This window comes from Limulus polyphemus, unplaced genomic scaffold (genome assembly GCF_000517525.1).
Source record: "Limulus polyphemus unplaced genomic scaffold, Limulus_polyphemus-2.1.2 Scaffold42, whole genome shotgun sequence".
NCBI lineage: Eukaryota > Metazoa > Arthropoda > Merostomata > Xiphosura > Limulidae > Limulus > Limulus polyphemus.
Genome location: NW_013665652.1, coordinates 1,064,100 through 1,086,408, shown reverse-complemented (window position 1 = coordinate 1,086,408; position 22,309 = coordinate 1,064,100). Strand labels below are relative to the sequence as shown.

At 31.1% G+C, this 22,309-nt stretch overlaps 1 protein-coding gene across 1 annotated transcript in view; it reads left to right on the top strand.

The window, feature by feature from the left end:
- LOC106462023 (lachesin-like) overlaps positions 1 to 22,309 on the top strand; it is a 141,217-nt gene that overhangs the window by 53,364 nt on the left and 65,544 nt on the right. Inside the window, exons 2-5 of the mRNA XM_022389233.1 lie at positions 292 to 502; positions 1,864 to 2,167; positions 15,079 to 15,082; positions 21,345 to 21,349. Of these exons, the coding sequence (XP_022244941.1) occupies positions 292 to 502; positions 1,864 to 2,167; positions 15,079 to 15,082; positions 21,345 to 21,349 (524 nt within the window). The remainder of the gene's footprint in view (positions 1 to 291; positions 503 to 1,863; positions 2,168 to 15,078; positions 15,083 to 21,344; positions 21,350 to 22,309) is intronic.

The following is a 22,309-nucleotide window of genomic DNA, read 5'->3' as shown; positions in this document are numbered from 1 at the left end:
TTTCTAGCGTTGTAAGTCCGCAGACATACCGCTGTGCCACTGGGGGGCAAATTTTTTTTTTTTATTATAAAATAATTTTTAAATGATAGAAATATAATTAAAGATGTGAACAAAAGAACTGCAACAAACTACTTATAAAACAGTAACAGGAAATTAAACATTTTTTCTTCAATCTTTCAGAAAACTTTAAAATAAACTTGCACACTTATTCCAAAAAAACAAATAAAATAAGTTTAATAAAGTTATGTGTAATGAGAATTTCTGTGATCCGAATCCCTGTCATTTTCGTAGGTGTCCTGGATTCGGAGAAGGGATCTTCATCTTTTAACAGTTGGGACTGAGACTTATATCCATGATGACAGATTCAGTGCCGCTCATATAGAAGGAGGTCAAGACTGGCCTCTCAAGATCAGATACCCACAGACCACAGATGCGGGGATGTACGAGTGCCAAGTTAGTTCCGATCCGAAAATTACATTTCTAGTTCAACTCAATATTGTCGGTAAGACACAGAGAAATCTATTATAGCATATATTTTCTTTGTTGAAATGCTTGGATAAAAATGAATTAACACCTTAATGTAAAAAAAAATAACAAAATAGATGTTTAAGTAGCGATAAAATAAATATTTTTCAGCTTGATGAAAATGTTTCTAAGTGTATATCAATTATACGAAGTCAAAGAGTTAACCTTGTGTCTAATTATTAGCAGGAGCTCGAAAATCTGGTTTCATACAATTACCTAGAGTGACTATATCCCGCGAGCTCTGAACAGTTTTAAAAGTTAACAGTTGTAACTCTCGAAACATTCCTACCAAACCGTATATTTCAGATTGTTAGGTTAGAAATACAGTTTCTTCCTTATTTTTATAGTACAAGAAAATATCAAGTTGTGTGCTACCATGTATTGTAAGAAAATATCAAGTTGTGTGCTACCATGTATTGTAAGAAAATATCAAGTTGTGTGCTACCATGTATTGTAAGAAAATATCAAGTTATGTGCTACCATGTATTGTAAGAAAATATCAAGTTGTGTGCTACCATGTATTGTAAGAAAATATCAAGTTGTGTGCTACCATGTATTTTGCATAGCTTTCTAATAACAAACACCGAAAGATATTTGCAAGGAAAAACATTCTTATGTATTTTAAGTTTTTTAATATGGTATATATATATATGGCACTATAAAGTAAGCGAATAAAACTCATGGCTACGTACAATTATTTCTGGGATAAATTGTTCATACTTACATTAACTCGCCATACCCTTCTCTGTACCTGTAATAGTTATAATATTAGATGTAGACTTTCGCAGGGTCTCCCAAAGTGTTCTGTTTCAAAAGTAAATAAAACCAAAATTAAGAGAAATTAATATTTTTATTTCTTGGTTTTAAAATTTTTTATGCCATGCTGTGTTGTAGCCTATAGAGTACATAATTGTTCTCGCGATTCATGTTTTTGTTTTACCAACCATAATGCCCTAAGATGAACAAAAAAAAACGCGGCCTGGCTAACTAATGAATGAATATTTGCTGTAAAATTCTTATCAATGCTATAAGTGTAGCTATCAGTCTGGCCGCCAATTTTGATTTCATTCCTTTCACACTCAATCCTTTTTTGGCCGCACCTTTTTTTCACACCTAAGGTGCGTTTGATTAGATAACAAAATGTTTGAATTGTTCATTTTGATCGATCTCACAATAATTACGTACTCAAATATTTACCTTTTCCTACTAGTAAAAGGTTTACAGAAGAGTACAGTCTAAATAAAACTACATTCTTATTATCTTATCCGATGATACAAATTGTAATAAGTAAATATTAGAGCTGGTAAACAGCTGTTACTTATGTTGTTGTTTTTTCAGTACCAAAGGCAGAAATTCTTGGTCCGCATCCAATGTATGTGAAGATAGGCAGTTCCATCAACCTTACATGTGTCATTAGTGAAAGCCCAGAGCCTCCAATGTTCGTTTTCTGGTATCACAACAAACGAATGATCAACTACGACAAAGAGGGAGGAGAGATATCACTGCAGAAGGCCAGCGATGATTCCGCCATCAGTACTTTGTACATAAAAAATGCTCAACCTACTGATTCCGGGAACTACACTTGCGGACCATCCAACGCCGAGGCCACTAGTATTTCCGTTTTCTTTCTACATGGTAAGAAATATTGTGTTTCATCCTAACAATAAAAATTTGCGAAAAGTGCAATGAAAACAAAAAAACTGACAAAAACGAGATAATTAATATGGTACACATTCAAGTCATTTATCGTGTCAATACCAATATTAACAACTTTCCATACACTTGGTAGTCATATAGATTAAGTATTTTGAATATTGTGATCATTCACAGTACGAATTATATACATGTATATTTTTTGTATGGTAATTTAAAATGTCTTTTGTTTGTTTGTTTGTTTTTGAATTTCGTGCAAAGCTATACAAGGGCTATCTGCGCTAGCCGTCCCTAATTTAGCAGTGTAAGACTAGAGGGAATGCAGCTAGTCATCACCACCCACTGCCAACTCTTGGGCTACTCTTTTACCAACGAATAGTGGGATTGACCGTCACATTATAACAACCCCCACGGCTGAAAGGGCGAGCATGTTTGGTGTGACGGGGGATTCGAACCCGCGACCCTCAGATTGCGAGTCGAGTGTCTTAACCACCTGGCCATGCCGGGCAAACAACAGAAATATAAGGGGTGTGGATATTTTCCGATGAAACATACAAAGAATATATAGAGTAGTTTCTACAAAACAACCTTTTTTCAAATTATCTCTTAACTAAATGAGCCCTATGTTACCATAAACCTAGTTAAGTTGAAGAATGTAACTTAAACACAAGACATATTAAATCAGATGCAGAATTCATGAAACTTATGCATTTATAATATCAAACGAAAAAATAATCTCCCGTATTAGTCATTAAAAAAGTTCGGATTTTAAGGTTAAAGTTATTCGTTATTTATATCGGTGCTTTTCCTAAAAGAAAGTTCTTAAAAATCTATAAATAAATGGGTATGATACTAAATTGCTTAATCCAACTGAAAATGAAGAATTTTGACTTTTAGAATTATCCTAAAGATCTACATTTGGGGGGAAGAGGATTTAAATAATATACCTTAACGTCGATAAATGTAATTTTCATTCATTTTGGGAATATGAACTTTTAATGTAAGCGCTTGTTATTCAGAGGCTTTTGCTTACATTATATATATATATATATATGGAAATGCAGCAACTGACCGAAAGCAATGGTGGATATTAAAATATATGTACATAGAGTGTGGAAATTATCTTCAGAAATACGTTTGTGTGTAAAGTCTCCCTTTGAAGTCAAAATATGAAATCTAAGTAAAACTTATAACTAAAAATTATTTATGTTTTAAGAGTTATAAAAAGATGATTATTCAAAATTCATTTGAATGAAAGGCTGGCACAGCTAGAAGAGCGGTAGCGACGTGAATATAAAAGGAACTAAATTTAAAGTTTGAATCTATCTGAAGAAATGTTAGTCTTATAATCAATGTAAATCAATTATTAAGTTTTTGAAATTTCAATCTTTCAGTTCACACTGTGTCTGACAGCAATATCCCAAGAGTTTGCGGTGGGTGGCGTTGACTATCTGCCTTCTCTGTAGTTTATCATTTCAAAATTAGAGACGACTAGTGCAGATATCCCTAGAGCATTTTTGGCGTGAAATTCAACAAAAATGAACCCGCTCTGAATTTATAATTTGATGACATTCCTTTTTAAAACATTGCGATAAATCTATACTTTGATGTCTCTAATTAAATATTAATATATATGTATATGCCTAAAATCATGTTAAACCGTTAACGTTCAGAAATTAACTTTAGATGGTGAATTCTTATATTAATAAAAGAAAACTTTCTATGAAGTCCTTTCAGATAGATCTCAAGTAAAATTGACATTTGCTTGCGAAATTCATTAAAACTTTACTTGCTAAATTTGAAATGTAACTCTTAGTTCGCAAAAAAATGTAATTTGAATGAAACCAAAGTAATTAATTTTTTCTTCGTCTTAATTTCTACTGTATTTCCTATAATTCCATATGATAATAGCTTATCACGAAGTTATTCCCAGATGCGAAATATCAGAATTCGTGCTTTTTTTTCATTTACCTCTAATGAACAAACGTTAATATACATATATGTTGTCAAATTGCTAGTTACATGGGTCTGTAAACGTTTATAATATATTACAGATAACAAAATGTTCATTATTTTCAATACAATTTCATCTAGAGGTGACTAGATATAATTATAAATATTAATATGTACAACATTTTTATATGAATTTCTTGTTAAGAGTTCATGTAACTGGATATACTAGTCTTACTTGATCTCCTGTATATATCATACATGTTGTGTTATAACCTGAACCAATTTTAAGGAAGATTATTCAAGTTGGCTTTGGTTTATTATTTAGCAACAACTAAGAAATAATCACAGTGGATTACAATGTAATGGTTTTAAGTACGTTATAGTACTTCGCCATTTTCGTATCACATATTGTACCAGAGGTAAGAAACATATTTTGATAAACTTGTTCAGGCATATAAAGTTTGTATTATATTTTTCTTTAATTTTATAATCATTGAAAATTGATGAAAAAAATATACATGAGAAGAAGTTCATTTAATAATTCCAACTTAAATGCATAATAAATAAGGTACATCAATCCTTTAAGCTGACCAAAATGTTATTGACCATATCTCTGATTAATTACAATTTCTAATTTCATAGCTTCAGTACTTACTGTTCAAGATGGATATTATTTTTACACTTGTTTTATCTTTGAATATTAATGTTCCCATTATTACATAATGTGTGCCCGAATACTAAATGCATTTTCAAATAAACTATCAAAACGATTTTATTATTACAATTGCCTGGAAAATATAAGTATAATTAAATAACTATATCTACATTGTATTTTACACCATCCACACGATGTCTTGTATTGTATTGTTTTGTATTTTTTAGTTGTTTTTCGAATTTGCCCAAAACGAAAGAAACAGATGGTAAGTTTCTTCAAGGTAAATTGTGCTTCTTATATATATGTCTAATATATATATATATATATATATCATGAAGTTGGATTAGTATAATGTGTATTCGTTTATATATTATATACAAACCTAGAAAGTGCAATATCGGCTTCTTTCCTCGTTATGAGTTGCTGATCAATGTATTTTTGTTTTCGTCATCAAAAGGACTATCTTATAAAAACCAATTCATCCACTCATATGAGATTAGAGAGTGCTTACTACAGTGACCGAATTTCTAGACACGTAACTATGGTCTAAGAATAGATCTTTTGGTAATGTGTTTTTGTGTGAGATGTCCATATGTTACAATGAGAAATGAAGAAAAGTGATGAAAGCACATAAAACAAATATATAGTCAAATATTCACTATGTTTGATGCATTAGTTGTGGTATTTTATTAGTTTCTTTTTTAGCTTTATTAGATACATTTATACCGTATAAAAATAAATTGTTATTCAGTTATTTCTGAAACAATAAAATAGTTTCAAATTCTCTTTAAAAAAAAATCTCAAGTTGTTTGATATATTCATCTGAATCAGTCATAAAACTGGAAAGAATGATAACTAACAAGAAAATGGTAAAAAAACACATGTGGAACGGAAAGATGTAAAAGAAAATGAACAGGTTAAAAAGTGTTTGTCAGATCTGCTGAACACTTTCTTACACAAATAATGCTACAGAAAGTGATCTATGATAAAGATATAATGATGAATGCCTAGGCCGAGGTTAAGGGAAGTTGTTCTGCAGCTCTATTTTTACTGTAGATAGACATGTTCCCTCCCACCCTCATCCTAACATTCTTTCCAAAGCCTATCAACTTTGCACGGATGGCGACTACCGAAGCAACTTAATAGCACTGAAGTCTTATTGGAGATGTCTGCAAATGATCAATCCCAATTTGTACTCGTGTCTTACGGAGGAAATTTGAAGTTGGTTTGGACATGTAGCTGAATGATCTCTTGGTGCTTTTCTGAGTTATAATAATTTTATCACATTAGGCTGGTAGCACGCAAGGTTAAACTTGACATTTTTCTTGACCCTCCGCATATTTAACTTATGACTATAGCAGTGAACTGCAATAAAAAACCTTCGAGATATGCTCTGTACCATTGTTAGAGTCTTGTATCACCAACAGGATAATTAGTATGGCGTTTTTTGAAGACAATAATTAGACATATTCTTAGTCCAGTGTGTCGACAAACGCCCATCTATCACATGCTAAAAACCACTTATACAGTTTTCGGCTGTTGGTTTTCTGTTTGACTATGTTTTCGGGGAGAAACAAGTCACCAAACACGGCCCTTTTCTCGTTTTTTTCACACATAACTCAGTGTAAACCATTATTTTTACTGCTCCAAGAGACGTTTATGCTTCAGCTTTACAAGCTATTTTTTTTACCACTTTCAATGTTTCCTTGTTATTCGGAATGGAATGTAATCTTTTCAGAATGGATTGATTTTAGGTGGCATTTATACTAGAAAATAACTCCACTTAAAGTGGATTAGTTGTTACCATGCGTTGGGGATTATAAAGATATATTTTAGATACAGATTTAACGTGAGGTTTATGACAGATGAGCTGTTTGAACTTAGCCGTATTATGCAATAACTAGAAATCCACGAATGATATGTCTCAAAACCATTGCGATTTTGGAAATTATTTTTATGTTTATAATATTTGAGTAGGCTCAATATGTAGGTTGAGAGCTTGTGAATCGTGAGTAACAAGAGTAGGCTACTTAGGACTAGTGAAGTTGATCAAGAGATTCCACTACTTGGTAAAACCTCAGGTTAAAAACAGAGTGAAAAAGGCATGTTATCTCTTGCACTGTATATTCTGTTCCCCATCAACATTGAAATTAACTATACTTTACAAGCCGTCTTTCTTTTTCATATCCATAAATATAAAATGTGATCATACATTCATACAAACTGTATTATTGTTCTGTGTGTATCTATCTACCCGAAACTTCGTACATACTGAATAAGACATAAGTGTTTCTGTAAGTTATAGTAATTTACAGCATCAAATTTTAGAAGCTAATACTGGTACCGAAAATGTTGGTCATTATGCACTTAGTGTTTCCAAATGATCTTGTAAATGTAAGTACTGTTACAAAGATAAAAATAGTAGTAAAAAATAATAGTGTAAAACAGCATGCAAAATATCTTTCAATGTTATTTTTCTTCTAATACGACAGTTTTGTTTGGAACAATCTCATCTTTTAAATAGACAAAACATTCAAGAAGAGCTACTTATTCGGTTAAACATCCTTTATTAATTATTTTCGAGAAGTTCATCCATACCCGTTTCAATCAGGTTATTTACGAGTTGTGTAATAGGAAAATACTGCTTATAGCTATTTGTAAATTTAATATACTGATGCTGCCATAATTATAAACCATGTTGATGAGAATTTTTATAGTCTAAATGAATGCTCATTTTGCCCTTTTTTTTCTGTGAAAGTGTTCAAAGCCAGCTAATATAATTTTTAGGCGCGGCATAGCGGCTCATAGAATGTCTCCGAGTTTTTTCAAGTACAAACTTTTAGCTAGCCCCGTGATTTCTTGATCGATTTGTAATCTAATTACAGTTTTGGACTCGGGAGGCCAAACCCTTTCGACTGATATATTTGACCATGCCCAAGGGCTCGTAGATTAATTTAGTCTAATCCTGCCGAAAAGCATTTGAATTTGAAGGTAGGCTGGTAGAGATTCTGATGAGTAATAAAATCGAATCGTGTATACGAGCGCCCACGCTTGGTACTGGTTGCGCACAAAAAATCTTAATAAAATGAAAAAAAAAAGGTCTCATAGATTAATTTGCTCTAATCCTGCCTAAAACAATTTCAAGTGCCACGGCTATTGAGGATTCCCTCTTGTTTTGGTGTTAGCATGAAAAAGTGCACTGAGAAATAGTTCCTGATTTTACATCAACGCTTATACTTCACCGTTTTAACATTACTAACTGTATTTATAAAACTTATCTAACAACACTGTAAATAAAAGTTTCCGGAACAGTAGCAGAAATGATAGGGCACTTTCTAAGAACCATAACCGGCATGTAGTCTTTTTTTCTGAAAATCTACAGGAATATGGATTCTTTCATGAGGACTCCAAAAGCTATGATTGGTTTTTGTTAGTAAAGATAGGTGACGTTTACCCTAATTCAGACAATGGTCATGCCATGATAAGTCGGTTAATATGAAATTCATCATTCTGACGTTGCATGATAAGTAATATCAGCAGTGATATCACAAGTCAGTTATTATGGTATAAGAAAGGTTAGAGAAGCTTCGGCGGAGGAGGTTCTGTCAAGCGTCAAAAACAAAAGTATGACTGCTGATCGGATCGGTACACTTACGGATATATCCGAAGACTTGCCCTCAAATTGGGATGAAAGCAGAAGGAGGAAAACGATTCACGATCTGGTAAGGATAAAAGAAAAGAGGCGTACTAAAATAATAGCTTGACCGTCACACTTTGGTAGGACAGAAACACTTTAACAACTCGGGCAAAAGTAAACAGTATGCAAAATGATCCCTGGGTCGTGCCCTACACAACCACATACTTCACTCTTAGGCTTTCGGATTTTCGGATCTGTTGGAAACTCAAACACATACCAAAATTTTCTGCCGTTGAAAATGAGATTAAAGCTGTGTAACTTAATTGAAAAACATTATTATATGCAACATATTTTCGTTCGAATTTTCAAAATTTCGTAGAGCTGTTAATTTTAATGATTACTAAATCGTAAGTTATTCTATTAAGAAGGCCTTTTTTGGCTATCGCACATATCTCTATGCCATACTAGAGACTTCTCATTCTCCAAAGTTGTACATACAACCAATATATTTTCTACAAGTGTTTCTTTAATAGGCAGTTGCCGCCCATTTCACAGTTAACTCAATATGAATACTACATCTAAACTATCTATCATAGAATTGTACACATATTTTTAAAGTTTTACCATTTACGAAATAAACAGTTTTACGGCATAAGATTGCAACAGAAATTTTTGTGATGGGTTATTATGTTTTTAAAAAGAGTGAGAAAAAACTACAAATATGCCTAAGAAAATATTTTATTTTGCCAAAGAATCATTAAACCAGATAGAAAAGTGCCAAGAATATGTTTTTCACATTTTATGGCTAAGGGCTGATTGAAATCTCTAAGGAGTTATTATTTGTGGTTCGGTATCGCAAAAACAAGTTCCGCGCTTTGAATTTGTGAAAGCACTATAATAGTGTCGCTCAAGTGCTGATTTTAGCCAAAAAAAAAAGGAGTAACCCAAGACTTAGCAGTGAAAACTGTTGAATTGTTGCCTTCCCTTTAGACTATAAATTCAAATTTAATGGCGGCTATGCGCGAAAATTGAGACTGTTACCAAAACTGGTTGTATAGAAAAATAATACATAAATTGATTACAGTATTTTTTAATACGGACATGTTTTTTAAAACAGTAACTATATATATAAATATGTTCGTTAACTGAATATCTTTATATGTCATATCTATGTGCGACGAACAATTTATAAGTGAAATTTCAATCTCTATAATGATTTTCAAGAGGATAGTTTTGTATACTTACATAAATGTTGTTGTTTTTCTCATATTAAATATATTCTGTTAAATTGAAAATTGTGAATCGCATAAAAAGCATTTTTATCATGCAATATCCGGTCACTGAAAATGGTATTCAGTTATAAGGGACTGTTTGTTTTTATAATTAACATCAGTTGACTGACAAAAATAAAGCCGTGAACAAACAAGCATTAAGATTGTGGACTTCATTCATGTAGTGGAAAATAAAACCGTTTCACAAATTTTAGTCTGTACAGATATTAACAATAAAGCAATAGCACTGAAATGTAACGTGAAATCTTAGGCAAACGACAAAAGGGCAAAAAGGCAAAAGGGTTTCTCTTTATCATGCTACACCGGATTTACAGCGCTTGAAAACGGGTTTCGATATCCGTGGTGGGCAGAGCACAGATAGCCCATTGTGTAGCTTTGGGCTTAACTTCAAATAAACAAAATAATACTACACCATTACTCATTATTGTAGATATTTTGTTCGTAAACTCCAGGAGATTGACTTTTGGCAAGTTATTATTGAACTTTCAGGTACGTATTTTTATCATATCACTATGATACATTTCGAAACTCGCAAAATTAGATTTTTCCACAATTTACATATAGTGTTTTTAGTGAATTCAATATTGTAGTATCCGTATTATAAATATAATATATATTTTCATTATGTACCGACATTTCTAATTTTTTAAATCATTTTTACTCATGTTTTAAATACAACAGTTGTATTATTGCTCATGATAAACCACAATAGAATTACAGGTTTCATGGAGTGATTTGTTGTTTTAAGTGGAAAAGTCGTTTGATAAATTAACCGAAAAGGGTATAGAAGAGCATACTTAGAATTAATAATAACTCCGACTTTTTTCAGACTAAGTATCTCAAATAATCCTATTTAAATGCAAAATTATTTTTCAGGTAACTACTAAAAGCACATAATAATAAATTAGCGACATATTACATGTCGTCCCTGCTCCAACACAGTGAAGATTAATTGAAATAATAACCTATCTACTGTACGTAACACCTTTACAAGTATCATTAAATGTAGCAGTTAGTGGGGATCAGTTTTATTAACCCTCACTTTCATTGAGTAACGGAACAGATGAAAAACTCTATTGAGAATTACTAACTGTATAGAATTTGAAAAGCTCTACTAATTTTATAGCTTAAATTAGTTTAATAAAGAGTATTTGATTGTTTGATTTCTTAGTAGCTTCTAACTTTCGTTTTGGAATGAAAAATAATTATTAAACATTATAGGAATTAGTGTATTTATTCTATGGCTGAGAAAAATAGTATTTATTTGTTGAACTTTTTGCAAACAAGATGTATACCTATAACAGTATATTCGGTCTATATTTAATTCGTATATTAGGATAATTCTTGTAAATTTATGTTAAGATTACCAATTGAATTTTAAAATGCTCATGGAAAACTTTATTATGGCTGACTGCTATGTTTTCAGATGTTTTGTGGCGTACGTAAAATAACTTTACTAGCATTTAATTCAAAACGAGCTAGTTGACTTTCATACAACACGCATACATATGATATATCCATTTCAAATGTGCTTTAATGATTAGTATGTAAATAATACTTTAAATGCCAATTTGCTTTTCAATAGCGTTGTTCTTCCTTAATTTCACCGATAGGCTCCTAGAATTGCTATCTACCAATGCTGATCCACAAGAATTTTATATAATATAAATCTTAATGGACAAACAACATCAGTCAGAGAGAAAGCTATGGTAACTGAGCTGTTTACGCGTATATCTTAGTTTTATATTGTATGAAGTAGTTTTATAATCGAGAAATCTAGCTATGTTTTTAAAGCTATTTTTTCAACGTTTTTTGGACTAAAAAGGCGTGGTTCCGTTTGAACTTATCATATAATCTACAGAAAGCAACAGAAGCTGAGTTACAATTAGTCTTAATGTTAGATGTAAGTTACCTACTCATGCTGATTTGAATCAACGAGAATCAGCTGTGTAGTGTAAGAGTACATTAAAGAGGAGGATGTAATATGGTTTCATGAATTAAATATTATTTTATATTAGATTACACTCCATAAACTTCAGAGCATCCTTATTCTTGTAATTTGATTTGTTTCCGTGAAATTACAGTGTATTCACTAACTGTGCTAAAGTAGGAGATACAAAAAGAAGTGCTCATCACATATTACTCCTTTACTACATTTCTTTATTCAGCTATTACAGCCTTTCAGAAATACGGCATGCATCCTGAGAGAAGGCCGTAACTTAAACATATTCAACTTCTTGAAGGAAAATGTACATTACATTCTATTAACTCATGCGAACCTTTTTTTAAATAGAACTTTTAATGGACAGAGATAGTGTCATTTAGAATGTAAGGATCATTATATAAACTTACTGTGAAATAAATATGTTGTCTGAGAGAAGAACTCTGATCTCATTATTAGTATGTAGTAAAACAGATCAAGGTTTAGAGAACACTGTTTGAAAAAAAATGGGTCATTTTACTGGAAAAAAATATCAAAATATCATTAAATATTTATTCTTACAAAACGTTCTGTACAGCCAACGTATAAAAGACAAATAATTTATTTCGCCTCTTTTGCAAATGGAATAATTAAAAAAATGAAATTAAAGCAGTCCTTTATGTTTATCAATTTCTCTAAATGTCAGGTATTTGAAATTGTACTGAAAAGAAAACAAGTAAGAATGTCAATGAAGTCCCCCAGTAAACCAGTAGTTAGTTTATGGAATTACAACGCTAAATTTGGGGTTTATTCCCCACAATGGACAGTGTTTGATTTTGTTTGTTTTGAGATTCACACAAAGCTGTACGAGAACTATCTGCGCTAACAGTGTCTAGAGTGAAGGCAGCTAGTCATCACCACCAACCGCCATCTATTGAGCTACTCTTTTAACAATGAATAGTGGGGTTGACCATAACGTTATAAGCTCCCACGGCTGAAAGGATGAGCATGTTCGGTGAAGGGAATTCGAAACCCTGGACCCGAAGATTGCGAGTCCAGCGCCATAGCCACCTGGCCATAGATAAAATGTAGATACACCATTCTGTAGCCTTGCATTAAAAATTCAAAACATAAAACAAATCTGAGAGAAATGTTACGGCCCAATAAAAAAAATTATTTCATTTATAGCATCAAACAGCTTATTCATTATATCTTGCCTCCCAGTGACATAGCGGTATGTCTGCGGACTTACAACGCTAGAAACCGGGTTTCAATACCCGTGGTGGGCAGAGCATAGATATCCCATTGTGTAGCTTTGTGCTTAACTTCAAACAAACAAACAAACATTATATCTCAATTTATATACAGTGCCAAATTAAAAAAAAAAATAACATGAGCCGTAAAATATATTTATTTATATTTCTGCCAAATACAAAAAAAATAACTCTATTGGCTAATTAAATATTTCATCTGGTTTATACCTTACTATTCTATTATGAAAACCACACATTAGTACTAACTTTGAAGGTTGAAGCGAACTAAGAAATCTTTATTTTACATTTTGTTCTTAAAATGTAAATAATTACTTTCATCTAGCAACTTATTAATAATAGATCTCGTCAAGTAGATTATACTAAAAACGTGAATTGATTTTGTAACAAAAAACACATTTTGAGATTAAAAATCGCACCCACCAACTGAACATTCAGAAATTATTATTATTTTTTGGAAAGATCGACTGAGGAAATAAGTTTGCATGGAGACACATATCCATCTATTATTAAAACTGGTAATTGCTTAATAATATCAAGTGTAAATTCATTACTTTTACATGAGGCCAGAAATTCTGATTATTCTTTTTTAAGCCTTCTTACTTACACTCAAGACATGAAAATATAGACCAAAATAAGAAACCCGTTAATGAATTATTTTTGATATACACTGTGATAATGTATTCATAACTCTCAGGAGAGGTATTGCGTAAATACGTAAACCTGTCGTCTGAATTTCGTCTCTAGATAATATAGAGAATATATAAGGGTATATATATATATATATATATATATATATTATTTTGTAATTTTTACACGTTGATAAAATAATTTAGCAAATGTAGCCATAATTTCCTGAAATTATATTATATTCCGATCCATTCATATATAAAGATTAACTAAGAGAATATCCCTATCCCTAATGAATAAATCTCAACATAACATACACAAGAACATGACACATTTTGTAGTCGGATGCAAAGAATCAGCTGTGTATAAATATCTGGAGTTCGTTTAGTAAACCATTGAACTGTTAAGGAGATGAGAACGACCAAAAGAAACCTAGATCCTATTGTCCTATTCAAGTAGACAGGTCTTAAGCATTACCAACTCATCCAATCTGTAGAAGGTCGAATGCAACTGAAGACTGTTACTGACATATCTGTGAATGTGGTCATTCGACGAACAAACCGAGCAAGGGAGGATTGGCTGACTGTGTAGATTCAGGATATATACGACGACAACAACACCTAATATACGAAAAATACACATTTTACAAGATTTTATCTTCTATTGCTTATATGTATGAACATCGAAACATACGTGTATGTATTATTAAAGAAAAACAAAAAAAATGAAGAAAACCTTCCGAGAAAAGTATGACTTTTAATTGAACGAATCATCATAGATGAAGGAAACCTAATTTAGACTAAACTATCAAAATTAGCATTGACTAAGACTTATTACGTATTACAATTTATCCCGGACGAGCCCCAAATTTATTACGTAACGTATTATAATTTCGAATAGCCTAAAACTGAGTTAAATGATAATTTAGATTTAGAAATTATATAAACGTCGAATGTATCCACTTTATGATACTTGCCAACAAGATTGATACACACAGATTTTTAATACAAATATATTTTAATGTACAAACAAGAACACAATTTACAATAACGGTTATTACAAATAATGATCTATGAACAAAAGTTTTACAAACATACATCAATATTTAGTCCTCTTGTCTGGAACTTCCTCGAAAACTTATCGAGGGTCGCGATGACCGAATTAATTTTGAGTAGATGTAGATACAATTCACTTAAGAGGGAGCTAACTAGCTCTGCGTTCTTCGTTATTTACCAGCCACACACCGAGTTGTCCACCGATGAAGTTATATAATGTTTTCGTAAAGTACTAACGTCCGATATGAATCCGCTGAAATTAAGTGGTTTGTAAAATTCGAAATCTATAAACGTCCTTGGTCAAATATCTGAAGTTCCCAATTAATAAGCGTTATATCAATCACAGTTATAGCTTCCAGATTTTATAGCACACCAACTACAGCAAACCAGTAATATATACTGTTTTTTGGTGCGTCGCGTTAGTTATATTTATAAGCGTGTGGATAGTTCCTCGAAATGTCAGCTTACTCAAAAATATAAACGTACACCAGTGTTTACGTACACACATATATTGTTGATTCTTACACTTGAAAATTTTCTACAATTTTAGTGAATAGGACGGAATTTCGCAATATAGGTTTAACAGTATAAATTATGTACATTTCTACATATAAATTTAACTTAAACAAGCATCATATTAGAATAAGTATGTGATAGTAAATCCGTCACAGACTGTATATATGAAATGCATGAAATGCTGTTAGTATTTGGGTAGTAAGTTATTAGAAATTGTAAAATCCTAATATACACATAAATAAATTTCTACTGAGCTTAAACGTTTACGGACCTTTCTATGTATTCGTAAAACCCCTAAAAAACTGACGTGAAAAACCTTATTCTAGTTGCAATGACACTATACGAAGTAGACGGAGACGCCTAAATTAGGCCAAACATAGTGTTTACTTACACTTAATGGAACATTTATAAAGCTATAAGATTAAATTCTAAGCCGTAAGTTTTAATCCCGAAGACTTACCGCATACTACCAGCATCTTAAAAACCAATTAATTATATTAATACAGTATGTGCACAAAGGTTAGAACAATCGTATATAAATTGTTTCAATAATATGGTTTTAACATTTATAAACTTCATAAACAGTCTATCTATTTACTATGTACATGTATATATACATATATATCCTAATGATGCAGCAGAAGCTAGTCGGTTGCAAAATTAGCCAAGATAAGAACATAAAGGGTTATATATAAAGTATTAGAATATATTAATCGATTGCATATTCTATGTAACGTCATGTACTGAACTCATATCCTTGTGAACTCAAGAATAAGTTGATGAAAAGAATACTAACATTAGAAATGTCATTCCAAGAAGACCAAAAGTATACATTAATTATTAAAACTTGTGTGTAAGATTTAAATTCATAGGCCTGTTAAAACGATATGTTTAACACACACAACAACAACAACATCAAAAATGCAATATGCTAATCTTTGTTAAAAGTATCGGAACAGCTTTATATTTGAATATTTTTTTCATTAATAGTTGATGTTTCGTCCAGATGTTTCGTTCCTGAAATCTTTAACAATGACCTTTTTTCAACTCGTTTTGGTTATTTGTTTGTTTTGAATTTCGCGCAAAGCTACACGAGGACTATCTGCGCTAGCCGTCCCTAATTTAGCAGTATAAGACTAGAGGGAAAGCAGCTAGTCATCACCACCCACTGCCAACTCTTGGGCTACTCTTTTACCAACGAATAATGGTATTGATCGTCACATTATAACGCCCCCACGGCTGAAAGGGCGAACATGTTTGGTGGGACGGGGATTAGAACCCGCGACCCTCAGACTGCGACTCGAGCGCCCTAACCACCTGGCCATGCCGGGCCTCAACCAGTTTTATTAACTAATGATGGAAAAAATGTGATACAACATAAAGGCTCATAAAGGCTGATTTGAGTGATGCACATTGTAATCATTTTTACAAAAGCAACATCTTTTATCCTTAATATTTAAGAAATGTTCCTAAAACACCACATTTTACTTAAACCAATTGTATTAATAGGGAAACACCAATTAAATCATAGAATTTAATTTCACATTTCTCGTTTTTTCTCCCTTTTTCTTGGTCTTATTGTGGTCTAGTGGTTAAATTATCGAACTGGGGATCTCAGGGTCTCGGATTAAAGACTTGGTGCTGTCAAACACGTTTCGTACTTTTCACTATGAGTGTGGTATAAGAATGACAGTCATTCCCGTTATTCGATTAGAAGTTGTATTTTCAGATCGCAACTAGGAACAGATATACATGAGCCAGAGAGAAGTTTCAGATTGCTATTTACTTCATGCGTACACCAATGTAGATTATGTGAACAAATAAATAAACTTTTGTTTCTAATAAATAAACGTAGCATTAACTTTTTGCTAATGATTCAGATAAATATCTAACCATAAAAATACAGAACCAGACTTATAAATTTAAAGTAAGTAAAAGTTAAGGATGTTTAATAATAAAAGTGTCCTAGAAAAGTCTTATTGACAGAAAAAAAAATCAGATATTAGGTGCAGTGAATAGTAACATGACATATGAGAAAAGTTCATAAACATGGCTTGCACTGTATATAATTTTAAATATTTTCTTCTCTCACTAATAAAGCTGTCTACATATACAAACATCATATCATAGTACTATTATTCTTCTCAGGTGGATTTGCCAACGTTTTCAAGCAGGTTGCAAAATATCTTTTTCTTAAAATTTATCTTTACCAGTTCATTAAATATCATTAAATGTTTTTATTTTGCTAATCCTCTTTCTTCATGTATTTCTTCCAGAACAATAATAAATAAATTAAAATCTGGAAGTTTACATAAGTCGTACGTCACTAAAGATACAATAAACTGAATAAACATTGATACAGTTAGTACTAACTTCTGTTTTTGTTCTTTTCTATTAGTGTAAAGATATACAATGGATTATCTGCACTCTGTCCACCATGAAGAATCGAACACCGGATTTTAGCATTTTAAGTTCGTAAACTTAACTCTGACCCACTGAGAAACTGTTAACTTATTTGAGTCAGTTAGTTATGTGAGACATTAACAACAATAAATATTCTCCACTGTTGATCGCGCTGGGAATTTATATCGAATTTATATTCAGCAAAGTAAAATTAAAGTCGTCCTGTAACGTAAACAATTAAGAATGGGTTATAAATTTAGTAAGCGAATTATTAACCAAAGAACAGGATGGAGGTATCCATTAAGTTTAAACATTAACCAAAACGTATATCTGTATATAAGCGTCATTGGAAAGAGTTTTGTATAATCAACCTATAGTATCTTTCAAGCAAACGATTGTTTTTGAACTTCATATCAATATTTAATGCAAGCTTTCCAGGATTTACAACTAAATATTTCACTATTTGAAAAATGAATTCAATTCCCGAAGTTTCTTAAAAAAACAAAAATGCATTTATAAATATTATTTCTGTAACTGTATAAAATATTTAATCACTAATTCAGTGATATTTTTTATTATTTTAGCTTACAAGTAAAACTAGACACAGACGTTTTTACTTCGAGCTGGAAATCTATAGAAAATTTTAACGATTTGATATAGCACTCTTTCTTTTAATTTCTAAGATTTTGTTCCGCAATTCAGTCATTCATTAGAAAATATTATATTAAATTTTTCGGACATAAGTTAAAATTTACAGGTTTACTTCAACCATTAGTAAAACTATATAATTGATTAACGTATCAAAATTTTAGTGGAATTTTGTTTGCTTATATATTAATTATATTACATGATTTTGACCTATGATTCGTCACTTATATCTAATTATTATCAGGTACCAAAATGTTGTCAATCCTACATATAAATACAAGTTTCACTATGTGATGGTTGTATCTTTCTTTGATTCAACTCATTAGCTTTATAACAATCATTAAAGGAAATATTCCAATTTTATATGTTTTTCGGAAAAAAAAATATTTCACTTGTACTTTGTATTAAAATACTCAAACAAAAGATACAAAACAAGTTATTGCTGATTTTGATAATAAAATTATTTTTAAAGGTGAAGCTTGAAAATCATTGTTTTAGGTTTCTGAAACCATATGTTAATGTGTTTTCAAGTATATGTAGATGACAGAAATGATGACGAAATAAAGTGATATAATTTCATAAAAGTTACATTACGTATAATATAAGTAAGTTAATTTTTATCATAGTATCCTGATAAATCTTCTGAAAATACTATAATAGGTGTTATGTATAGTCTGATAAATGACAAGGTAGTATAATATTTACGCTTTTCATTTTAAAAAATTTTTACCAAAATATTCTTTTGACCATTACACGCGTCCTCATTGACAACTTTGTGAAAGTCTACCTAAAATGAAGTTTGTGTTATAGGTAACAGCTTGTAATATATATATTTTATGGCATATTGATGCAACGAAAAATTACTAATATATCATTAAAGGAGATATATGTATATTTTTTTCTACTACACAGTCTTTTTCTCAGAAAGTATCTGATTGACATCTTCTTGTCGAGCGTATAATCTTGCTATATAATTAACACCGAGGTTTAGTGCAAAAATAAAAAAATATTCTTCATTAACTTTATAATCAATATTCCGTCTTCTATATTGCCAAGTTTTTTAACATCAGACATTTTTTCTTTTGTATCTATGTTTCCATAACAAATAAAAAAAAGCATTATGAACATTTTAATCTTGCCTGAGAATGAAAAGTTACAAAAACATGTTGAAGTAGTAACCAATGTGCTCATTAAAAAATTAAATTAGACCTCGTAACTTTTGCTGTATTGAATATTTCTTTAAGTTTGTTTGAAATTGAGCCCAAAGCTACACAATGGGCTATCGGTGCCCTGCCCACCACGAGTATCAAAACTCGGTTTCTAGCGTTGTAAGTCCGCAAACATACCGCCGTACCACGAGGGGCGATATTTCTTTAGGAACAGAAGAGCCTGTAAGGTATATAATTTTACATAACCATAAAGATATATGATATTTAATTCATTACTAGATACAGCTTTTACAGTAAGGAATATTCGTTTTAATACAAGTACGATGTTTCGATCACTGATGCGATCATTCTCAAGTACACAAGTTGAGAATGATGGCCCTAGTGATCGAAACGTCGTACCTGTTCTATAAACAAATCTTCCTAACTGTAAAACTGTAACATGTAATAAAATAATACTTAATCAGCAAGTAAACTAAAACGAAACTAGTGATATATTATATTTAAATAAATATGTTGAATTTATAAAAGTTGTCGATTTGGGTATTTCTTAAGTATACATGGTTATCAGAGTTCAAATAATTGACATCCTTTCTATTTAAAGATTAATGTGCTGTCTTTACTTTTTTTATTAATTTAACGTATAATCTTATATGTTGTGTATAAACTAAATGATATTATTTATCATATAAATCTTTGTGAACATCTGGACATATGCAATAACATTTTTCTTCAAATCCATTCATTTTACAAGTGTTTCTGTTTAGTTATTTGTTTCACAAATTGAAATTGTAGAAGATTCCTTAAATTGAACTTTAAATAAAAATGGATGAGAAATGAATAACAATGTTTTTTTACTATTAACATATTTTATACTAATATTTGGACATTATTTGGAACCTTATAACTTAAATATAAGAAATAAAATTATGTCCTTAATTTCTTGTTGTCCTGTCGTTTATAAATTTTATATATCCGAAAACTTACCGCTGTCCCACCGGAGGACACTTAGAACGCACGAAAGTGAATGAAAAGTAAATTATATCTTTAATCCTATCAGAAAACTATACACTGTAAAAACTTTCCGTAAAAAATACTTGCAATTCATCGTTATTTTTTAAGGTTAAAAACTGTACACTATAAACAAATTCCGTAAAAGATACTTGCAATCACCGTTATTTTTCAAGGTTAAAAAACGTATCTTAAAGTATAGTTAAAAACATTAAAATAACGTGATCTTTACACTCCAGATGTATATATATTTGTGTTTTTATTACCAACATTTTGCTTTTACGGTTTTTTCAGAGTTAATGCATACAAACTGTTTCACAATATTTAAGTTCCTCCAGTATGCACTATTATACTTTGAATAAAAACAAACAATTAAAATTACGTGAAAAACATAATGATAATATACATATATAATTTAATTTTAATGAAATTATCCGTAAATTTTTTAATGTATAGAACCATTTTTTTCAACATGCCACATCCACTGAATTCAATATTAAACCGTTTAAAAATAATTGACAGCAAAAATACAACATTTCTTTAAATTAACGGTGAAGTGCGATACTTAAACCTTTATTTATCTACACAATTGCATTTTTTTCCTACTAAGAGTTAGCGCTCTGACCTTGACGAAGTAGCTGACCTGATCGAAATTTATCAATATAAAATGTACTAAACAACCTTTAAAAATGAATACTTAAGATTTTTGTAATTAAGAACTTCAATATTATGTATTAATATAAAATATTATAAGCCTGAAACATTTTTTTTTCTAGTAAAGACTATTATTATTATTAATGATATGATATGGTTGATAGTGAAGAATAATTAATATCCATCTTAAAGTGAATATAACAAATTCTGGTCTTATATTTATACACTGTGTTAAACTTGTAATAACTATTCTATTTTAAAATAAAAACTCTTTATGTTTGTTTTTAATTTCGTGAAAACTACACGAGGGCAAAATGCGCTACCCGTTCCTAATTTAGAAGTGATAGACTAGAGGCAGCTAGTCAACACCACCCACCGCCCATACTTGGGCTACTCTTTTTATCAATGAATAGTGGGATTGACCAACACATAATAACACCCCCTCGGCTAAAAGAGCGAACATGTTCGGTAACGTGCATTCGAACCCGCGACTTCTAGATTATCAGTCGAGCGCCCTAACCACCAGACCATGCCAGGTCCAATTCTTTATGTGTTTTTTTTTATTGCTCAAGAAGAAGCAAGAAAATTTTCTGTTGTTATAGCCATACGCCACGGCTATAGAAAAAAGAACCACAGGATTTCTGTGGTATCGTCAGAGCGCAGTTATTCAAAAGGTACATACTTAAATATGTAAGCTAAGATATGATTAAACAAATTCTTTCGGTTTCTTATCCACTACAGTTACAATCTGCCTACGCCCAACAAATGATGCAGGAAACATGCATTTTTTATTGGGGAGACGTTGGAGCAGACACGTTGCTGCACACAAAAAAGTGAAAGACAGAAATAACCTAAGTAATTGAGGTTTAGCAACACTGCTCAGGACACATTTTTGTATTCAGGTGTTAGTTTAGTTTTAGGTAATTGAATTAAGTTATTATTCTTATTAATATTATTATTAACATCGTCATTATTAGCGAGGCCTATGTATCACAAGTCAAGCCTTAGGTCAAGGCTGGTGTGCTTGCCATTTTGAAATTTAAAACTGATGTTTTTTCACATTATTTGATGAAACACTTTATGATTTTTGAAACACAAGTACTTTTAACACTTTAATTGTTTTGATGCTATAATTTGACTGTATTTGCCTGCCTCGTTATTCTTCCTTGTGTCAGAGGGATGTGTTAACAGCATCGTAAGTATCTGACGTTTTTTGTTATTTATTTGTATTTTATTCAATGGGAGTTTACTGTATTTGACTCAAGAAAATAGTCTTGTGATATTTCGAGTAAGTATGTAAACTTTGAAATAAGATATTT